Below are 24,071 nucleotides of genomic sequence, written 5' to 3' on the forward strand. Positions count from 1 at the left end.
ATGTGCATGTTCAAAAAATGGTTCAGATGGTTCTAATCACTATGCGACTTAACTTCTGTGGTCATCAGTCGCCTAGAACTTAGAACTAATTAAACCTAACTAACCAAAGGACATCACCCACATCCATGCCCGAGGCAGGATTCGAACCTGCGACCGTAGCGGTCGCTCGGCTCCAGACTGCAGCGCCTAGAACCGCACGGCCACTCCGGCCGGCGTGCATGTTCATATCAGGTGCTTCCCTTCTCTGTCGGTCATCATAGATCGGACTGTAGCATCATAAAAAAGCACTCCGTCTTCAGGCCACAAGCGGCCCATCGGGACCATCCGACCGCCGTGTCATCCTCAGAAAAGGATGCGGATAGGAGGGGCGCGTGGTCAGGCTGAGTGCACCCCGAAAAATGGCAATAGCGCATGGGGACCCTGATGGTCACCCATCCAAGTGCCGGTCACGCCCGACAGCGCTTAACTCGTAGCATCATAGGGGTATGCAAAACGGCACAACCAACACCTCACACAGGACACGAACTGTTTACCTCCGCCTCGAGAGTCGGCGCAGTAGCGAGCTCCGCTACGGAGGAGGCATGTTGGGCAGGTGGTTATTACCCACAACTTTCGAGGAGCACCCGAGCAGCTGCGAGTAGTCCGTGAGAAAATCCCTCTCGGCCGCTTCAGACCACCTTCGCACACGCACATACATAGAGCAGACGGTGGTTGGGACCAGTAGACAGGTGGCGCCGTAGCCTGTGACGTCGCCCCGGGTGCCTGTGGCTCGCATCGCGCCGCCTCCCACGTACACCTGCCGAGGTGGGGGCGGTGGGGGCGGGAGGGGGGCGGCGTCCGAACAGCGCGCCTGGCGGCCGGCGGCGGCGGCGTGTCTCGTCGGCCGTGTCTGCGAGATTTACGGCGGCGATGCTATCTGCGAGCGGACGTGTGTACGAGTGGAGCTAAAGTGTGAGGGGGCGGAACCCGCCGTGTAAGACGTGAGCGGCTCTTTACGCGCCACGAATATGGCCACACATCGACAGGCTGGAGCCGCCTATCGTGAGGACGAGCCCAGCCCGTACTGTGGCCCTTCTGCGGCTGTATGGAACCCCGTGGGAATTACGGGGCCCGCGTTGGTACCATGTCACAGGTCGAGTGCCGGTTAACCACGTTAATGAAACACGCACATTCAAGGGTTTGCCTTACTTAACAAAAAAAAAAACAAAGCTTCGCACGGTGGCACGTGCGGCCGGACGTCTTATCTTCTACAACAGTAATAATTGTATGCAAAACTACATGAAATGTATTCGCAGTTGCGAATATGCGAACCATAAACTGTATAATGGAACGACGACGATGCAAATTTGTGCCGGACCGAACTCGAACCCGGTTTTCCCGCTTATCACGAGCGGTCGCCTTACCATTTCGCTACCCGAGCACGCTTCACAGCCACAACCAAACTTCCGTATGTCGTTTACCATGTGTCTACAACCTGCACTTGTACATCCATTAGTATATTTCAGTACGGGAGAGACATTTTAATTGGAAGTCACACGATACTCCTGTGCCCGTGTTGTTCAGAAGTACGGTGCATTGTTCCTTCGGACATGCATGTATGGCCGTGAAACGTGCTCGGATAGGCTAATGGTAAGGCGACCCCTCGCGACAAGCAGGAAATCCGAGTTCGGGTCCCGGTCCGGCACAAATTTTCATTGTCGTCATTCCATTATACAGCTGACGGCTGCCCATATCCGCAACTGCGAATACATTTGATGTATTTTGCATGCAATCCGAAGGAACATTGCATAGTACTTCTGAACAACATAGCCACTGCAGTATCTTATATGCACTACGGTTCGACGTAACTGTAGACACTGCGGGAGTGTGATGTATGGATAAAAGTAAGAGTAAAATGTCGATTTTGTCTAAACCGACATCATTTGGAACGCGTCCTGGGGTAAACGTACAGTACGTACTGAGCTGAACTTCCGGTTTCTTCTTGTCGTTGCTTTCTGAGAAGAACTAATTTTGTTTTGTTTCTTTTGCACCTGTGTTCCCTATTCCACTGCGTAGCTATGAAATAAAGGAATTGCAGACAAAACTGTATTTAACGTTTTACCTTTATTTTGATACATACATTACACCCACGGGCCGGCCGGTGTGACCGAGCGGTTCTAGACGCTACAGTCTGGAACCGCGCTGCAGCTACGGTCGCAGGTTCGAATCCTACCTCGGGCATGGATGTGTGTGGTGTCCTTAGGTTAGTTAGGTTTAAATAGTTCTAAGTGTAGGGGACTGATGACCTCAGATGTTAAGTCCCATAGTGCTGAGAGCCATTTCTTAGCGAAAACCGTATCAAAATCCCTTCAATAGTTCCTGAGATTAACCTTCGCATAAAGACAGTAAAACGCGGCGGGGTGACTTTAGTTCTAGGTCAGTGTGGATCCTATCCGAGAGTAGTGAACGAAAAGGTTCAAATGGTTCAAATGGCTCTGAGCACTATGGGACTCAACTGCTGTGGTCATTAGTCCCCTAGAACTGAGAACTAGTTAAACCTAACTAACCTAAGGACATCACAAACATCCATGCCCGAGGCAGGATTCGAACCTGCGACCGTAGCGGTCTTGCGGTTCCAGACTGCAGCGCCTTTAACCGCACGGCCACTTCGGCCGGCGAACGAAAAGAACATTAGGATGTAACGTCTCGTCAACGACAGGGTCATTAGAGTCCAAGCACAAGCTAGGCTAGGACGAGGTTCGGAAACAAAATTCAAACGAATCCTCCCGCCATTCACTGTAAGTTATTTGGAAAACTTCCAGGAAAACGAGATCTGGATGCCCATACGAACATCTGAACCACACTCGTCCTTCAGTACCTCGCCACAGCTGCACATCCCATCTCTCTACGTCATGATGAGCACAAAACACTTTGTTTGCGGGAATTACGTATGTATGTAACTAGAAATCAGGACTTCAGCCGCCTACAGGCATTGATAGAAATCAAAAGACTGAAATTTTGTGCCCGACCGGGACTCGAATCCGTAATCTCCGCTTCTCTAGAACATTTGCCCGAACCGCCTCGGCCATCCAGACACGCCTCCTGTCCATCCCAAATAATCAAGACGTCACGCACAAGTAGCGCCCCCATCCATCAGCCCCACTGCTCGTTACATTCGCTAGGCCCTCTATAGTTCCTGATCTATATGAACGACATAGGAGACAATCTGAGTAGCCATCTTAGATTGTTTGCAGATGATGCTGTCATTTACCGTTTTGTAAAATCATGAGATGATCAAAACGACTTGCAAAATGATTTACATAAGATATCTGTATGGTGCCAAAAGTAGCAATTGACCCTGAATAATTAAAAGTGTGAAGTTATTTACATGAGTACTAAAACAAATCAGCTAAATTCCGATTACGCCATAAGTCACACAAATCTGAAGGCTGTAAATTCAACTAAATACTTACGGATTACAATTACAAATAACCTAAATTGGAACCATCACATAGATAATATTGTGGGTAGAGCAAACCAAAGACTGCGATTCATTGGCAGAACACTTAGAAAGTGCAAAAGGTCTAGTAAAGGGACTGCTTACACCACGCTTGTCCGCCCTATTCTGGAGTATTGTTGTGCGGTGTGGGATCCGCATCAGGTGGGACTGACGGATGACATCGAAAAAGTACAAAGAAGGGCAGCTCGTTTTGTATTATCGCGAAATAGGGGAGATAGTGTCACAGACATGATACGTGAATTGGAGTGGCAATCATTAAAACAAAGACGTTTTTCGTTACTACGGGATCTTCTCATGAAATTTCAATCAGTAGTTTTCTCCTCCGATTGCGAAAACATTCTGTTGGCACCCACCTACGTAGGAAGAAATGATCATCACGATAAAATAAGAGAAATCAGGGCTCACATAGAAAAATTGAAGTACTCGTTTTTCCCGCGTACCGTTCGAGAGTGGAACGGTGGAGAGACAGCCTGAAGGTGGTTCATTGAGCCCTCTGCCAGGCGCTTTATTGTGAATAGCAGAGTAATCATGTAGATGTAGATGTAAGCCCCGCAGGGTTCGGAAGATATGAAGCATCCGAGAATTTGATGAGGCGTTGAAGGATCAATCGTGGGGGGCAGCGGGGGGGCGAAGGGAGGGGGGAGGGAATATGAAGTATTCTGAAACTTTGCGAGTAGTTACTAATAACTAGCGTCTTAATCTAGCTGCTAACGGGTAGCACTAAGTATCTGTGTCCTAGACGGGGTAGTGATAGTGAGTTATGTAGATGAACTTTCCTCGTGAATCAGTCTGTCTTTTAGTGAAAACTGTATGTAAATCCCTTCAGTAATTCCTAAGGTTGGCCTTGTAGCCTTGTGAAACGTGGTTGGGGTTTTGATTTAGTCATGTTTATAGATGGTGTGTCTCGCTTGGTTGACAGCGAGCACAGTATGTATTCAACAGAAGATGTTTCAGGCGCCACTACTGACAAAGTTTGTCAGACGGCCCACAGTAACGTGGCGTTAGTTAGGTGAGGTGGACTTGGACTTGCGTATACTGAAACACGTGCCAGTTTCTGGCAAATGGAGGGCAGTAATGGTGGCTGGGGGGGGGGGGGGCATGCCTGGACGCGGTTTATCCGGCCATCACTGGCGACAAAAAGACGCCCACCGGCCGTTCGTCGCTGTAATTAATATCGTAGTTCTGGGCCATCGCAGCCAGCTGGGGAAACACGGAGATAAGCATCGGCCGAGCGAGCGCCCGGCACCCATTCCTCATCTCGCCTAAAGCCCCCTCCTAACACTCAGTTTTTTACTTAACGTGTGCTGACGTCACATAAATTTTACTCCAACTACCGTTCACTCCCCCCGCCCCTCCCGGCTTCCCAGCGACGCGTTTACATCATCACGAGGGCACTACTGTAGCGGCAGGAGAATTGAAAGCGTCGTTCTTATCGGAAGGAGAAAAGAACGCCTATTAGCAATGTTCCTGCGCCATGAACAAAAAAATAATCACCTTGTCAGTCTGTTATTGAAATGAATCACGCTATACTTTTGTCTACATCTACATACACTACTGTGTGCAGTCTGTGGCTGGTTGGACTCATTGTTGGAATATTCGCTTGTGTAGTGTTGGACAGTTAGATGAGAACAGCGCGTAGCATTGGGCAGTTGGAGGTGGAGAGAGAGATGCCAGAGTTTTGAGAGGACGATCTGGACGTGTGTCCGCCAGAAAAATCTTTACAAATTTCCTTTTTCTGGCGGACACACGTCAAAAGTCATGAAAGGTATAGGTTATTGCTAGTCTGGGCCATTCTTTTGTAGAGATCATTGAAAGTCAGATTGCTTTGCGCTAAAAATATTGTGTGTCAGTTTGGAAATGATCAGAATAAGTAAAGAGAAAACTGTGTGAGTGCGTTGAGTTTGGCTCAGCTGTTTGTAAATCAAATAACGTAGAGGTTTTCCAGTACTGTCATTCTTTAATTTTCAAAAGGGGACGTTTCAGCCTTCCGAGCTGATTTCTGAGGCTACGTGCAGTAGACTTTCTCACTCGTTCTGTATGTTTCTCTGTCAATCTTGGTCGTTTCCTGCTCTTTCCTTTTTCAAAGACTGGTATACAAACAAAGCCGAGTCTCTCTTTCATTCGATGTATTATTTATGTTTGTAAGTTGAATGTAATAAATGCTACGAAGTCTTAAAATCCCAATTTGAACCACCCAGTATAAAACCTTTTGTTTTTTTGAGGTACATCCTTGCTCAATATCAGGTTACTAATACATACTTCTTGAATATTTTTGATTGGCTTCCCGAATCATTTATTTGTCTGTCGTTTCTTCGAGTCTGCTTCCATTTTTCCTTAACAACAGTGAGCAGAATTTTCGAAGCAGGGCTTAGTAATGCTAGTTTCTACGACTTTAACAATCACTGGCATTTCCTTTCATAGCTACAGTAACCGTTTAGCATTTTACTAATTTTTTTAGAGATAATGGAGGAAGCAATTAATTTTTATTTATATAATCGTATGGTGATTTTACACAATATACAGTTGATATAAGGCACATGATTTTATACAATATGCATATGATACAAGACAAGATTAAACCTTAAAGTCCGTGTTTTTCAACCAGTTAATTAAGGTGGGTGTGAGAGTGAACAAGTCATCGGGAATTCCAGGGTATGAATGTAGTGGACAGCGTTGGACTAAATGTTCAATTGTCTGCTCTTCTTGATTACATTCACACATTGGTGAACTGATCCAGCCCCATTTGTACCTGAAGTAGCCACAGCAACCATGTCCAGTCCTTAATCTGTTGAGGCGGCACCAAAGTTAAAAAAAAAAGGTTCAATTGGCTCTGAGCACTATGGCACTTAACATCTGAGGTCGTCAGTCCCCTAGAACTTAGAACTACTTAAACCTAACTAACCTAAGGACATCACACACATCCATGCCCCAGACAGGATTCGAACCTGCGACCGTAGCAGTCGCGCGGTTCCGGACTGAAGCGCCTAGAACCGCACTGCCACAACGCCCGGCACCAAACTTTCCTCTGTAGGTCAAAACCTTTTGGCTTCTTTGTGGGATCAAGGTGATGGGCTCTTGTCCCCAAAGTTTTTGTTGACCATTCATGCTTCCAGCTTTCATTTAGATCAAAACCATCCGCGATAAGTTGTCCTGCAGTAACACTTGCTGGTCTTCCTGATCGCAATCGTTGCTGTGGCGGATGACAGAATTCCTGGTGCAGTGGTAGAGAAGATGATGCATAGATTTTGTCGACCTCCCTCAGTAGAGCTTGTTTCCGCCTCAAGTGAGGTGGAGGGATGTGAGTCAGTGTCATAGGTGATATACAATATGACGGGAAGGCTCAAATGGCTCTGATCACTATGGGACTTACCTGCTGAGCTCATCAGTCCCCTACAAATCAAATGAAATGTCGTGTGACGAGGGCCTCCCGTCGGGTAGACCGTTCGCCGAGTGCAAGTCTTTCGATTTGACGCCACTTCGGCGACTTGCGCGTCGATGGGGATGAAATGATGATGATTAGGACGACACAACACCCAGTCCCTGAGCGGAGAAAATCTCCGACCCAGCCGGGAATCGAACCCGGGTCCTTTGGATTGACAGTTTGTCGCGCTCACCACTCAGCAACCGGGGGTGGACAGTCCCCTAGAACTTAGAACTACTTAAACCTAACTAACCTAAGGACATCCCACACATCCATGCCCGAGGCAGGATTCGAACCTGCGACCGTAGCGGTCGTGCGGTTCCGGACTAAAGTGCCTAGAACCCCTCGGTCACTCTGGCCACCGGACGGTGTGACCGAGCGGTTCTAGGCGCTTTAGTCAGGAACCGCGCTGCTGCTACGGTCGCAGGTTCGAATCCTGCCTATGGCATGGAAGTGTGTGATGTCCTTAGGTTAGTTAGGTTTAAGTAGTTCTAAGTTCTAGGGGACTGATGACCTCTGAAGTTAAGTCCCATAGTGCTCAGAGCCATTTGAATGTCCGCCGCTCGTGGTCTCGCGGTAGCGTTCTCGCTTCCCGAGCACGGGGTCCCGGGTTCGATTCCCGGCGGGGTCAGGGATTTTCACCTGCCTCGAGAGGACTGGGTGTTTGTGTTGTCCTCATCATTTCATCATCATCCAAGAAAGTGGCGAAATTGGACTGAGCAAAGGTTGGGAAATTGTACGGGCGCTGATAACCACGCAGTTGAGCGCCCCACAAACCAAACATCATCATCATCATCAGCCATTTGAACCACTCTGGCCGGCCTGCCCGGAAGAAATTAATGCAGTGGATAGACAGTATCTGAAAATGAAAGTAAGGTCGCAGTCGGTTCCCATTAGCGCATTAACGCTGACACTCGGCATTACTGTGAACTACGAGATTAGCGTCGACAGCGTATTCGCTTGGCGAGTGTCTGGCTGACTGGAACACGGTACGCGGCACTACTGGCTACAGGGAGAGAGGTGTTCACCACGCTACCTGAGGCTGGCGGCTCTGTATCCTGTTGTCGCCGGCTGGCCACGTCTCACTCAGCCGGCGATCGCATTCGTATCGCGGCGATCGGCCGTTTATCTGCGACAGCGGTCGAGCCACCAAGCGCCCCGGCCTTGGCTGGTCGCAAGGCGCCGATAAATCGAACCGATGACAACGGCCTGACGCTTTGCCAAGCGCGAGGTAACGAATGCGCGCCGGCGTGATGTATGCGACGCTAACCGCTCGCCGGAAGCGCCGGATTGAGTTACTCGGCGCCCACACACACCCGCGGGTACGCCCGCCTCCTGGCGACGCACTGTTGTAACGCCGTATGAGGTCTCTGGACGTATCGGGTCCTACATAGCTGTTATGTGCTGGTGACAGCTATCTGATGCTAGAGGTGAGGTACTGACGACAACAGTGGCTAACAAAACGTAGTGGAATATTGTTGTTGTCGTGGTCGTCAGTCCTGAGACTGCTCTCCATGCTGCTCTATCCTGTGCAAGCTTCTTCATCTCCCAGTACCTACTGAAACCTACATCCTTCTGAATCTGCTTAGTGTATTCATCTCTTGGTCTCCCTCTACGATTTTTACCCTCCGCGCTGCCCTCCAATACTAAATTGGTGATCCCTTGATGCCTCACAACATGTCCTACCAACCGATCCCTTCTTCTAGTCAATTTGTGCCACAAACTCCTATTCTCCCCAATTCTGTTCAATACCTCCTCATTAGTTATGTGATTTACCCATCTAATCTTCAGCATTCTTCTGTAGCACCACATTTCGAAAGCTTCTATTCTGTTCTTGTCCAAACTGGTTATCGTCCATGTTTCACTTCCATACATGGCTACACTCCATACAAATACTTTCAGAAACGACTTCCTGACACTTAAATCTATACTCAATGTTAACAAATTTCTCTTCTTCAGAAACGCTTTCCTTGCCATTAACACTCTACATTTTATATCCTCTCTACTTCGATCATCATGAGTTATTTTGCTCCCCAAATAGCAAACCTCATTTACTACTGTAAGCGTCTCATTTCCTAATCTAATACCCTCAGCATCAAGCGATTTAATTCGACTACATTCCACTATCAAATGGTTCAAACGGCTCTGAGCACTGTGCGACTTAACTCCTGAGGTCATCAGTCCCCTGTACTTAGAACTACATAAACCTAACTAACCTAAGGACATCACACACATTCCATGCGCGAGGCAGGAGTCGAACCTGCGACCGTAGCGCATTCCATTATCCTCGTTTTGCTTTTGTTGTTGTTCGTCTTATATCCTCCTTTCAACACACTGTCCATTCCGTTCAGCTGCTCTTTCAGGTCCTTTGCTGTCTCTGATCGTAGGTTGTGTTCCAGAAATGAACAGCATAGAGACAGAAGTGATGACAAAAAAAATGGTCAAATGGCTCTGAGCACTATGGGACTCAACTTCTGTGGTCATAAGTCCCCTAGAACTTAGAACTACTTAAACCTAACTAACCTAAGGACAGCACACAACACCCAGCCATCACGAGGCAGAGAAAATCCCTGACCCCGCCGGGAATCGAACCCGGGAACCCGGGCGTGGGAAGCGAGAACGCTACCGCACGACCACGAGATGCGGGCGAAGTGATGACACTTTCTGCAGGGCCTGACCATCATTTTGCAGGACAGTGCTCAGGCACGTACAGTGCAAGCTGTTATTTATTTGTCTGACTAATGGGGTTGCTAGGTGCTATACCACCTACTGCAGTCCTCTGACTTAAGCCCTCGTGAGTTCAACCCGATTTCTAAACTGAAGGAAACACTTCACGGCATTCCCTTAAGAACTGCCACAAATTCGTCGGGCATAGACTGCGCCGCTCGAACTGTCAACACAATTGGCACTGCTAAGAGTATCCTACAACTTCCACATCGCTGGCAACGGTTTATACACAATGCTGGTGACTACTTTGAAGGTCAGTAAAACTTTGAAACACGTATTTATTGTGTACGAGCTGTAAATAAATAGTTGTCACTATTAAAGATCCAACCCTCGTGATTCGCTTACTGACTTGTCGTGGGTAGTCGCCAAGGAAAAATCAGAGGTCTGCTGGTAGTTTCACATTTCTGGTATTGGATGTAAGCGCATATTTGGGCAAGTTGGACAGTTGCGGGGTACAGCAGGTAAGAGTTACGGAGTTCGCGTGAGCCTGTAAAATTGCTGCAACGTCTTCATCTAAAACCGGTTATCTAAATTTAGCCAGCAGGTGTATCCAGTTGTCGCGGAGCATTGTGTAATTTTTTTTTTTTGCCGACGCGAAACGCGTGCCTTTTTTTTCCTCCATACTGACTCTGGAACAATGGGAATGTGTGGCGGCGGAGCGAGTGTGTGACAAGGCGTAGGCCGGAGAGCTGGTATGGGAGCCGGCCGCGCTGGGAGCCGCAGAGGACGGGGGGGCGCGCCGGCCGCTCATTGCGCTCAATTGAGCCACTTGGCGCAATTGGCGGGCGCCGCGGCCGCCGCCGGCAGCCGCTACCTTGCAATTTGTCGCCCGCCTTTGAGCCGCCCTCGCCCCCGCACTAATTGGACGTCAATTTGGCCGCGGGCGACTTCCGTCTCGGCTGCTGCCGTCACCGACACACTCCCCCTCCCTGCCCCCCTTCTCATTTATCTCTCATTCCCAAGATTTCATTTTTCGTAATGTGCGTTTCACCTCCAAGTTTACCGCGACGGCATCCTTGTGTAAAATCTCGTTATTCAGACAGCGTCAAATCGGAGTTAAAACTCGAGCTTTCGAAGATGCGCACCATGATTTTCTTCAGGAGACAATTGTCTGCTTCTTTTATAGTGACATTGTAGCTTGTCATTGGTCGGGCGACGTCCCTTGGAGTCCTAACTTGTATTGACGGTGTGACATTACCTGAGAGCCGGTATTCACATGTGCAAAGAAGGAAATCGGGCTTTACTGCCGCTCCCCGAAGGGCAGTAACTGAGGGGGTGGAAGGGGAACGGTGACCACCCCCATCATGACGTCTCTCCTGAATAGTTACGATCTTTGATTCGATGTATCTGCAGGGGCTCTGTGTCAGGTATTCGTCTCCAGGCACCACTGAGGCTATAACCTCTGTTCAAAAATGGTTCAAATGGCTCTGAGCACTATGGGACTTAACATCTAAGGTCATCAGTCCCCTAGAACTTAGAACTACTTAAACCTAACTAACCTAAGGACATCACACACATCCATGCCCGAGGCAGGAATCGAACCTGTGACCGTGGCGGTCGCGCGGTTCCGGACGGAAGCGTCTAGAACCGCTCGGCCACACCGGCCAGCTATAACCTCTGTCTCTGTTATAACTCTTACTGAACTTGCGAATTCCTTACGCTTTCTTTTCATTAGGAAATAGATACAAGTAAATCGATGTGTGGGACAGGACCTCGGATCCGCCACGATCACGTGGCGATCTCACCGGACCAGTGACAAACTCCAACGCCACTATAAGAAAGACACCACTCCCAGCAGTCAGTCATCTCCTGATGAAGATGATGGTGATAACTTTAGAAAGCTCGAGTTTTAAATCCGATTTGAACCGGCCTGAACACGGAGAAGGCTTTATGTTACTGTTGTGGTCTTCAGTCAGAAGATTGGTTTGATTCAACTCTCCATGCTACTCTATCCTGTGCAAGCCTCTTCATTTCCAAATTACTACTGCAACCTACGTCCTTCTGAATCTGCTTACTGTATTCATCTTCTGGTCGCTCTACAATATTTACTTCCCCCCGTCCCCCTCAACCCTGCCCATCCACGCTTCATCCCCGATTAAGTACTGCAACCTAAGTCCTTCTGAATTTGCTTAGCTGAGCGGTTCTTGGCGCTTCAGTCCGGAACCGCGCTGTTGCTACGGTCGCAGGTGCGAATCCTGCCTCAGGCGTGGATGTGTGTGATGTCCTTAGGTTAGTTACGTTTAAGTAGTTCCACGTCTAGGGGAATGATGACCTCATATGTTAGGTCCCATAGTGCTCAGAGCGATTTGAACCATTTGAACTCGTTCTCACACTTTCACATGGGTAGCACTACATGCCTAGAAATGAGGCTGGTCGGTTGATTTGGGGGAAGGAGCAAGCAGCTAGGTCATCGGTCCCATCGGATGAGGGAAGGGAATCGACATTGCTCTTTCAAAGAAACTATCCGGGCATTTGCTTGAAGCAATTTAGGGAAATAATGGCAACCCTGAGTCATGATCGCCGGACGCGGGTTTGAACCGTCGTCCTCCCGAATGCGAGTCCAGTGTGGCACACAGTTTCTGTCCAGGGGTTGGGGGGCAGATTGCGATTGCGCTGAGGGTTGCAGCAAGAAGGGAGGCTACCCTACACCACTAGCATGCCAATTCTAGATTAACAGGCTGAGAACGTGAAGGTACGGGATAAAGCACTCCGGCTTCAGGCCACGAGTGGCCTACCGGGACCATCCGACCGCCGTGTCATCCTCAGTGGAGGATGCGGATAGGAGGGGCGTGGGGTCAGCACGCCGCTCTCCCGGTCGTTATGATGGTATTCTTGACCGAAGCCGCTACTATTCGGTCGAGTAGCTCCTCAATTGGCATCACGAGGCTGAGTGCACCCCAAAAAATGGCGACAGCGCATGGCGGCCTGGATGGTCACCCATGCAAGTGCCGACCACGCCCGACAGCGCTTCACTTCGGCGATCTCACGGGAACTGGTGTATCCACTGCGGCAAGGCAGTTACGGGATAAGGACCCAAGAAAAAGTGCAATATGTAAAACAATGATCAATATTGTCTCAAAAATTTCTGTGTGTGTGGTATTCGGATGAGTGTGTTTCTCTTGTGTCACCGACACAAGAATCGAGCAAATTAGAAAGAGGAACTGGCGATCAGTAGGGGAATCCCCTGCAACGCCCGGCTGCTAACCGCTTGGGCCGGAGTGGAGTATCAGTGCGGCCGTGTTTGCTTTTTTAAAGGAGACGGGAGTACATACATCAATAAATAAGTCGATAAACGATTAGGGAGGGGAAGGTAAACAAACCAGCGGCGTGGCCCGTACACGGATGGCGCGCGCCCGGAACATACATCACCGCCCAGGCTCGCCTCGGTCACACGGGGCGACGAAATTGCCGACGCGGCGTCCGTAATGGATCGTTTAACGCTTCATTAGGGAAATTACTGTGATCGCGGCTAACAAGTAAGACCGCCCGCTGACTCGCCACGGATTTATTTTGCCCTCCATTTTTTTTTCTTATTTTCTCGTTTTTTTCCGTCTGTCCGTTTTCCTCCGACCTGTCCTGGTTCTGTTTCTCTCGGTTCCACCTGGCCGCACGGCGGCTGTCCCGAACCCGTTTTCCTGCCGAAAGCGGCGTGCGTGCGTGTGTGTGTGTGTGTGTGTGTGTGTGTGTGTGTGTGTGTGTGTGTGTGTGAGCGTGCGCATGCGCGGTGGGACTCGGTGTTGGCGCCTTGGCGGTCCACAGATTTATGGCTCCGCGCGGACGTTGTGAAACTCTGCCGTCCCAGATAACCGCCGGCCACCATCCGGCATGCATACCTAAATACGCGCCGGCGTCTGGCCGTGGGTCTGCCAAAGTTAACGGTCCGCCCTAACGAAACGTTTCGGGAGGAACGCAGGAAGACCTCGATTTAGCGTACCGTCGACGTCGAGGTCATTAGAATCTGGAGAGCCGGCCTGGTGGACGAGCGGTTCTAGGCGCTACAGTCTGGAAGCGCGCGACCGCTACGGTCGCAGGTTCGAATGCTGCCTCGGGCATGGATGTGTGTGATGTCCTTAGGTTAGTTGGGTTAAACAGTTGTAAGTCCTAGGGGACTGATGACCTCAGATGTTAAGTCCCGTAGTGAATTAAAGAAAAAAAAGAAAGAAGGATCCCGGAGACACTAGTTCGGCTTGGGGAGATAAAATCGGAAATTAGACGTGCCCTTTCAAAGGTACCATCACCGCAGAATACGGGTACATGCACTATCGGAGGTGTGTGGTGCGTGAACCGAATTCCGCGATATGCTGCTCCACGGTTTAAAACTTACTGGCGACTTCGGATGAACCTACTGTACTGCCACACATGTAAAAACAGTTTAACAGTTTCTACACCTACGTGATTACTCTGCTATTCACAATAAAGTGCCTGGCAGAGGGTTCAGTGAACCACCTTCATGCTGTCTCTCTACCGTTCCACTCTCGAACGGCACGCGGGAAAAACGAGCACTTAAATTTTTCTGTCGAGCCCTGATTTCTCTTATTTTATCGTGATGATCATTTCTCCTTATGTAGGTGGGTGCCAACAGAATGTTTTCGCAATCGGAGGAGGAAACTACTCATTGGAATTTCATGAGAAGATCCCGCCGCAACGAAAAACGCCTTTTTTTTAATGATTGCCACTCCACTTCACGTATCATGTCTGTGACACTATCTCCTCTATTTCGCCATAAGACAAAACGAGCTGCCCTTCTTTGTACTTTTTCGATGTCATCCGTCAGTCCCACCTGATGCGGATCCCACACCGCACAGCAATACTCCAGAATAGGGCGGACAAGCGCGGTGTAAGCAGTCTCTTTAGTAGACCTGTTGCACCTTGTAAGTGTTCTGCCAATGAATCGCAGTCTTTGGTTTCTTCTACCAACATTATCTAGGTCGTCGTTCCAATTTAGGTTATTTGTGATTGTAATCCCTAAGTCTTTAGTTGAATTTACAGCCTTAAGATTGCTGTGACGTATCGCGTAATCGAAATTTAGCTGATTTCTTTTAGTACTCATGTGAATAACTTCGCACTTTTCTTTATTCAGGGTCAATTGCCACTTTTCGCACCTTACGGATATCTTATCTAATTCATTTTGCAAGTCGTTTTGATCATCTGATGACTTTACAAGACAGTAAATGACAGTATCATGCCGGCCGTAGTGGCCGTGCGGTTCTAGGCGCTACAGTCTGGAGCCGAGCGACCGCTACGGTCGCAGGTTCGAATCCAGCCTCGGGCATGGATGTGTGTGATCTCCTTAGGTTAATTAGGTTTAATTAGTTCTAAGTTCTAGGCGACTGATGACCTCAGAAGTTAAGTCGGATAGTGCTCAGAGCCATTTGAACCATTTGACAGTATCATCTGCAAAAAATCTAAGACGGCTACTCAGATTGTCTCCTATGTCGTTAATATAGATCAGGAACAATAGAGGGCCAACAACACTTCTTTGGGGAACGCCGGATATTACTTCTGTTTTACTCGATGACTTTCCGTCTATTACTACGAACTTTGACATTACTGACAGGAAATCATGAATCCAGTCGTACAACTGAGGCGATACTCCGTAGGCACAAAAATGGTTCAAATGGCTCTGAGCACTATGCGACTTAACTTCTGAGGTCATCAGTCACCTAGAACTTAGAACTACTTAAACCTAAGTAACCTAAGGACATCACACACATCCATGCCCGAGGCAGGATTCGAACCTGCGACCGTAGCGGTCACGCGGTTCCACACTGAAGCGCCTTTAACCGCACGGCCACAACGGCCGGCCCGTAGGCACACAGTTTGATAAGAAGACGCTTGTGAGGAACGGTGTCGAAACCATTCTGAAAATTTAAAAATATGGAATCAATTTGACATTCCCTGTCGATAGCACTTATTACTTCATGAGTATAATGAGCTAGTTGCGTTTCACAAGAACGATATTTTCTGAATCCGTACTGACTATATGTCAATAAATAGTTTTCTTGGAGGTACTTCATAATGTTCGAACAGTATATGTTCTAAATCCCTACTGCAAATCGACGTTAGTGATATAGGCCTGTAATTCAGCGGATTACTCCTACTTCAATTTTTGGGTATGGGTGTGACTTGAGCAATTTTCTAGTCTTTAGGTACTGATCTTTCTGTGAGCGAGTGGTTGTATATAAACGCTAAATATGGAGCTATTTTATCAGCATACTCTGAGAGGAACCTGACTGGTATACAATCTGGACCGGAGGCCTTGCCTTTATTAAGTGATTTAAGGTGCTTTTTTTACACCGAAGATATCTGCTTCTATGTATCTCATCTTGGCAAATGTTCTTGATTGGAATTCAGGAATATTTACTTCGTCTTCTTTGGTGAAGGAGTTTCGGAAAACCGTGTTTAATAACTCTGCTTTAGTGGCACTGTCATGAGTGACTTCACCGTTGTTATCGCGCAGTGAAGGTATTGGCTGCGTCTTGCCACTGGTGTGCTTTGTGTATGACCAGAATCTCCTTGCATTTTCTGCCATATTTCGAGACAGAATTTCGTTCTGGAAATTTCATTGTGAATTTTTTTCCAGGGTGAAGCACATTAATTATTTAACTTAATTTTATCCATTGTTTGCAGTGTTCCTTCCGTGATTGTACCACTTTCGTAATGATAAAGAACAATCGCCTTCAGCCACAAATCGTGCTTTTATTAAAATGCACGGTGTATTTCGAGCCCTGGGGGCTCATCTTCAGGTGCTTTGACAGTCTACATCAACTTTACGTTTCGTTTAATGCTGGTCTGTTTCTAGTTGTAGGTGTATGGTTCTGGGGAATGTGTGTCTACAAACACACACTATCTATTAAACAGCACATTTTGGAACACAATTCAAAATTGTGTTCAAAAATGTGCTATCTCAAAGTGTTTCTGTAAGCATTTAGCCGTGACTTGTGATCTACACTCATGCTCATAAATTAAGGATAATTGCAGAATATGGTGCCACACAACGTGGTGTCACACAAGACTGGCGCTAGTAGCATAGGGAACACACACGGCACACATCTGTAACTCCACGGTATTGGTGATAGGTTCCAGTCTGAAGCGCCTAGAACCGCTCGGCTACAGGGCCGGCTAGATAAAAATAAAATGCAGATAAATCGTACTTGGGAAGTACGACAACACATGACAACAGATGTACGAGTATTATGGATATTAAAGGAAGAATTGCATTGTCTCAACATTCAGAGAAAAAGAGTGATCTATTAACATGTACCCACTTCAAAATAGGAAAAAGAAAGAAGTTCATCAACAAATATATTCGCAGCATTTTAAGTTATGATTGTGAAGAGTGGAGTCTGGGGAAAGAAGAAAGAAAAAAATGGAAGAAGTAGAGATGTGGATCTGGAGAGCCACAAAAACGTCTCACTCTGAAATGAAATATAATGAGCAAATACCAATAGAAATTAAAGGACATTGATTAGCATGATACAGAGAAATGAATTCGACAACTTATTCAAAATAAAAGCTCCATAAAAATATCTTCGAAGGAAAAAATCCTGCGAAAAAATTCAAGAGGCTGCCCAGAACCTTCGCGCTAGAGATGAATGAACCGGAGATATCACAACAAAACGCTACAGACGGTGAGGGACAAAGAAGGATGGGTACATGAACAGCACCTTGCCTGTAGCGACTGATGATGACGGACGATTTTACTTATCGGCTTGTACAAGAAGTCACTAAAAGGAAAAAAAAAAGCAGTGGAGGCTTCCGTTTGTGAAGCCGGATGCGAAATCCAGCGAACGTAGTCTTGCTTGGGGTAGGTCGGATTTCCGCAGCCTTTTAGCTAGCGGCGCCTCCTTGTTACCGCCGTAATGATAGCAATTTACATGCCCGGCCCACCTCCCTCCCTCACACACACACACACACACACACACACACACACACACACACACACACGTTCTCTGTCCCGCCGCAGCAGAAGGGCCGTTTGCGCCGTGGAGAGAAGAGAATTCTCCCCCCTGGCCCTTGCGTAGGCGGAGCAGACGCCCTGGGGTGGGGCGGTTCGCAAATGGATGTGGCAGTTCCCGCGGAGGCTAACAGATGGCGGACGTTCTGCCACCGAGGGGTACTTCCAGCGGTTGGGGACACGTCCCGCTAGATGGCTCTGCGGTAGGTCGGCCCTCGACACATTGTCGCCTGGCCGCGGCGAGTTATGGCGGCTCGCCGTACACACGCGGCGAAGTAAATCAAGCTCTGTGGCGCGCGCTACACACTTACCAGACACTTAAGATTCGCTTTGAATAGACCCTGTGTAACAACAAATACTCTGTTCCCGTGAATGAGTGCCTCAGCTGTTTATATGTATTGACAGTTGCGCACCTGTCAACTCTTATCCCACGAAATATCAAACAATATTTTATATGGATCGTACTCATCGGATCTTGTGGGCTCTCACAGTCAAAAGGCTGCGTTTTGACGACATGTCAGGTAGTTGTATATTCTGACAGAATGTAATTTGGCAGTGTTACTTGAAAATGGCCAAATGCCGAAATTGCAATAGTAACAATAAATATTTTATACAGTCAACGGCGACTATGATGTCTTTTAAGAAATATTTTGGCCGACCGTGGTGGCCAAGCGGTTAAAGGCGCTACAGTCTGGAACCGCGCGACCGCTACGGTCGCAGGTTCGAATCCTGCCTCGGGCATGGATGTGTGTGATGTCCTTAGGTTAGTTAGGTTTAAGTAGTTCTAAGTTCTAGGGGACTGATGACCTTCGAAGTTAAGTCCCATAGTGCTCAGAGCCAAGAAATATTTTAACAGTTGTGGGAAGACAATGTACACTGATACGAAAGTTACTGGATAGAAAGCTGAACTAATTTCAAAGTTAGTAAGAAGCATTCTCAGAGCGCCAATCACCAAAGACGATATATGTCTTGGATCATCGTGCTCTGCTAATATACCGAAATTCAAATAACTTTCTTTTACTACGGAAGATAAAAAAAAAATTACTTGCCTTGCACAGCAGGTTCTCTTAGTAATTCGAAGCTATGAAGATTTTTCCTTCCATACATGTACAGAAATACACTATTACCTAATTTAAGACTGAACCAAAAAAACCTGAAAAAAGAAAGCCGGCTAATGTTTTGTGAACTGATTTGTCCAAAAGTAAGAAACAAAATGTATTGGACAGATATTTGACATACTTTCGAACCACGCTGGAAATCATGTACGATAGGCGAGATGCTCATATGATAGTGACGTTAAGGAAACACAGCGTGAAATTTCACCACACAAATACTCTCTAGTGCTCTTTAAAATACCAAGATTCCAAATTAAACAACTTACTTTTAACTGTTGATCCCCAGCTCATTTGCTATACATGATTTTGGCCATCATTCAAAAGCGCGTCAAATGTTTCTCCAATCTGTTTTGTTTCTTATTTTTAGACAACTCATTTCAAAAAACATTTGACCGTATTTTTTCATTTTGAAGTATTGTTGAGAAAGCCTGAAATAAAATATTACCTACTGAAATATTGATACTTTGTAAGTTGATATTTTTTAACGCATCATTTATAGTGTCTTATTTCTCCACTAGACAGAGCCACAAGTTCCTCCAAAACTCGTACCACTACACACACACAAATTTCGTACTAATGTAAATCCACCCGATGATGAAACGCGTTGTGGAAATAAATAAAAAGGTGACTGGTAACAGTAAAATTGTTGTTTCATTTAATTATAATTTTCCCTCTAATCACTAATTAAGTTTGTTTACGTATCCTGATTACTTTCAACCAATTAAATATTTTTTAGCAATAATAGGCCTCACATTGCTAGATTTGGTACCACGTTTCTCATTTCTCCAACCAAAGGCCAAATAAAGTTTTTGTTAGTTATTCTGTTTATTTACAAGGAATTAAAGATATTTTTGGAAAACTAGACCTCAGGCTGGTCAGTTTGATACCCCATGTACCCATTTCCTACTCGTCGTCCGGATGTGAAAATTCCGACAAAAATCCATTGTGTAATTTCTAAGGAGTCTTCTTTTCGCTCCGCTGAAACACTTGGGCAAAAACGAACAAACGAAGTTTTTGTTCTACAAACATTTATGTCTAACCGGTTTCGACTTAGTGATACTACATCAGGAATCAACTGATAGCGTCCACAAGAGACATTCGAATGTAAGAAGGCTAAATTAAAAACAAAAATACTATTCACACATGTACACAGAATCTTTGCTCATGGAGGAAGGTGATAAATGTTCAAATAGAGCGCTTGTCATGTGTGTTGTGCACCAAACATGTTAAATTGTATAGTGTTTGGTGCATAACACTAGAAATTAATACTCGATCTGACGTGTCTCATGTAATCTCACGACCAAAGATACTTTGTGTGTTGAAAGCATTATTATTTCTAACGTTTGGTTTTCCACACACTAGACAATTTTTTCCTATCAGATCTTCCATAAGCAAAAAACTGGGCGTAAACAAACAAATATTAGTAAACGAAAACGCCGTTTGTTGATTTTCAGCCTTAAATATGAAATTGTTCTGCAAAGAAATGATGGAAGAAAGTAAAAATTCCTATTATCTATGGTTAATTACTTCTTTTTTCCTAACTTAGCGTACGTTATTGGAAACATCTTTGTTCTTGCGTACTATTCATAACAAAGAGTACAGTTGTGTACAGGACTCAGCTCTGTGTGCTATTAAAGACAGTGCACTCCGAAAACGTTTCAAAATATTTATTCGAAATTGCAAAAGATCCATGTTAGGCATTTGGTAATATTTTTTCAAGATTTAAGTCGTGAACAAAATGTTGTAAATCGTAAGCTGAACTGAAGTTTATAGCCTAACAGCAACTGAAATTACGCACTGAACGTCGAAATAGTTCACTATTACGTCCCAGTGGTTCGAAAATGAAACCACCTCGTTAAAAGAACTGATTGTTTACTTTCTGTCCGTTTCTTCTTATATTTGTTGCTTACTATGATAATAAAGGTTAATTCTGTGGAAAACTTTAAAATTGTGTGTATTTATCATATTTTTGAGAGTAAAATGGTGAAGGCACAGCAGGGAGACACCATCTCTCGGTCCATTTTCCTTCAACCTTCTCAAACTGCAAGATTAAGCGACTCTCGTTCTTACACACTGAAGCGCCAAAGAAACTGGTACAAGCGTATGTATTCAAATACAGAGAATACGGCGCTGCGGTCGGTCACGCCTGTAAGACAACAAGTGTCTGGCGCTGTTGTCAGATCGGTTACTGCTGCTACAATGGCAGGTTATCAAGATTTAAGTGATTTTGAACGTGGTGTCGTAGTCGGCGCACGAGCGATGGGACACAGCATCTCCCAGACAGCGATGAAGTGGACATTTTCCCGTACGACGATTTCACGAGTGTACCGTGAATATCAGGAATCCGGTAAAACATCAAATCTCCGACACTGCCGCGGCCGGAGGAAGATCCTGCAAGAACGAGACCAACGACGACTGAAAACAGACAGAAGTGCAATCCATCCGCAAATTGCTGTAGATTTCAGTGCTGGGCCATCAACAAGGGTCAGCGTGCGAAACATACTACGAAACATCATCGGTATGGTCTTTCGGAGCCGAAGGCCCACTCGTGTACCCTGGATGCCTGCACGACTCAAAGCTTTACGCCTCGCCTGGGCCCGTCAACACCGACACTGGACTGGTGATGACTGGAAACATGTCGCCTAGTCGGACGAGTCTTGTTTCAAATTGCATCGAGCGGATGGACGTGTACCGGTATGGAGACAACCTCATGAATCCATGGACACTACATGTCAGCCGAGGATTGTTCAAGGTGGTGGAGGCTCTGTAATGGTGTGGGATATGTGCAGTTGGAGTGATATGGGACCCCTGATACGTCTAGATACGTACTCAAGCATCCTGTCTGATCACCTGCATCTGTTCATATCCGTTGTGCATTCCGACGGACTTGGGCAATTCCAACAGGACAATGCGACACCCGACACTTCCAGATTCGCTACAGAGTGGCTCCAGGGACACTCTTCTGAGTTTAAACACTTTCGCTGGCCACCAAGCTCCCCAGACATGAACATTATTGAGGACATCTGGGATGCCTTGCAATTTGCTATCTACATCTACACCCATACTCCGCAAGCCACCTGACGGTGTATGGCGGAGGGTACCCTGAGTACCTCTATCGGTTCTCCTTTCTATTCCAGTCTCGTATTGTTCGTGGAAAGAAGGAATGTCGGTATGCTTCTGTGTGGGCTCTAATCTCTCTGATTTTATCCTCATGGTCTCTTCGCGAGATATACGTAGGAGGGAGCAATATACTGCTGGACTCTTCGGTGAAGGTGTGTTCTCGAAACTTTAATAAAAGCCCGTACCGAGCTACTGAGCGTCTCTCTTTGCAGAGTCTTCCACTGGAGTTTATCTATCATCTCCGTAACGCTTTCGCGATTATTAAATGATCCTGTAACGAAGCGCGCTGCTCTCCGTTGGATCTTCTCTATCTCTTCTATCAACCCTATCTGGTACGGATCCCACACCGCTGAGCAGTATTCAAGCAGTGGGCGAACAAGCGTACTGTAACCTACTTCCTTTGTTTTCGGATTGCATTTCCTTAGGATTCTTCCCATGAATCTCAGTCTGGCATCTGCTTTACCGACGATCAACTTTATATGATCATTCCATTTTAAATCACTCCTACTGCGTATTCCCAGATCATTTATGGAATTAACTGCTTCCAGTTGCTGACCTGCTATTTTGTAGCTAAATGATAAGGAATCTATCTTTCTATGTACTCGCAGCACATTCCACTTGTCTACATTGAGATTCAATTGCCATTCCCTGCACCATGCGTCAATTCGCTGCAGATCCTCCTGCATTTCAGTACAATTTTCCATTGTTACAACCTCTCGATGCACCACAGCATCATCTGCAAAAAGCCTCAGTGAACTTCCGATGTCATCCACCAGGTCATTTATGTATATTGTGAACAGCAACGGTCCCATGACACTCCCCTGCGGCACACCTGAAGTCACACCTTCTTCGGAAGACTTCTCTCCATTGAGAATGACATGCTGAGTTCTGTTATCTAGGAACTCCTCAATCCAATCACACAATTGGTCTGATACTCCATATGCTCTTACTTTGTTCATTAAACGACTGTGGGGAACTGTATCGAACGCCTTGCGGAAGTCAAGAAACACGGCATCTACCTGTGAACCCGTGTCTATGGCCCTCTGAGTCTCGTGGACGAATAGCGCGAGCTGGGTTTCACACGACCGTCATTTTCGAAACCCGTGCTGGTTCCTACAGAGTAGATTTCTAGTCTCCAGGAAAGTCATTATACGTGTTCCAAAATTCAGAAGAGATCTCCACCCCTTTGTACTCTTACGGATTTATGGCCAGCCCTGCAGTACTCACGGTGTCATTTCCACCCAGCACTAGTTTCAACGTTAGTCGAGTCCATGCTACATCGTGTTGCGGCTCGCGGGGGTCGTACGCGATATTAGGCAGGTGTACAGGTTTCTTCGGCTCTTCATTGTAATTAATAATTCCTGCCCATCGTAAAGTGATCAGTTGCGGTAGTGTATGATGACGTTGTGATAAGCGAAGCAATGGCCCTAGTACAGTGGACGGGGTGCGCTAGCTAACTAGCTACGGGAGAGGCCTTTAATATTTGATGTCCCCTCCCTGGCCTGGAGGCGATATTACACGGGGCGGGCTTGTAATACTCACTAAGCCCTGGAGGCAGACACTGTGCCTCTCTCCCCCCCTCCCCCCCGCTCCTAGTCACCGCATAAATATTCAGTCGCTGAGGCGCTTGTTGAGCATTCAAAAGCCGCCTAGCGTCTTCTTTTATTACGCGGCCCGCACACAAGAAATCGTCCCCCTCCTTTGTCGCGGTCTTGTGGGCGGAGATGAAAGAGTATTTTACTGCGGGCACGTTGTCGGCCCTGCTGTCTTTCTATATTAAAAGGGCGACGTGTGCGTCCTCTGAAGATGACGGAGGGGCTGTTTCGCAAATGTTCCGTGCTCACCGGGCACCGGGTTTGCACTTGAAAAGAAAAGCAAACAGTAGGGAAAGGGGGAGGGTGGAGGGGGGTGACTCGCCGTGTTGTGCCGCGCCGTTATTCCGTGAGCTGGAATTTTAAATATTTGTGATGAATATTTATAAGGGTGGAAGCGTTCCGCGGATCTGGAGGAGGGGGCATAATACGAGCACAGGTCGACATCTCCACCCCCCTCCCCTTCTATTTGAGAATGGTCAATATGCCAAAGTCTTTATGTAAAGCGATTCGCGATGTTTCTGCGTAGCCGCCACTGGTTGTCGGTTGGTTTGGTGCGGGGGAGGGCAATTAAAATGGATGAAGGTCTCTGATGCAGGGTTTTCCGGTATGGAAATGCCTTTTTGCACAGTCAGAGAGA

At 46.9% G+C, this 24,071-nt stretch overlaps 1 protein-coding gene across 1 annotated transcript in view; it reads left to right on the top strand.

The window, feature by feature from the left end:
- The first annotated feature begins 1,007 nt into the window (after positions 1–1,007).
- Positions 1,008–24,071, top strand: part of LOC126214923 (uncharacterized) — a 109,655-nt gene continuing 86,591 nt past the window's right edge. The window contains exon 1 of the mRNA XM_049941563.1: positions 1,008–1,118. Coding sequence (XP_049797520.1) covers positions 1,008–1,118 — 111 coding nt within the window. The remainder of the gene's footprint in view (positions 1,119–24,071) is intronic.

The sequence above is a fragment of the Schistocerca nitens genome, chromosome 12 (assembly GCF_023898315.1).
Source record: "Schistocerca nitens isolate TAMUIC-IGC-003100 chromosome 12, iqSchNite1.1, whole genome shotgun sequence".
Classification (NCBI taxonomy): Eukaryota; Metazoa; Arthropoda; class Insecta; order Orthoptera; family Acrididae; genus Schistocerca; species Schistocerca nitens.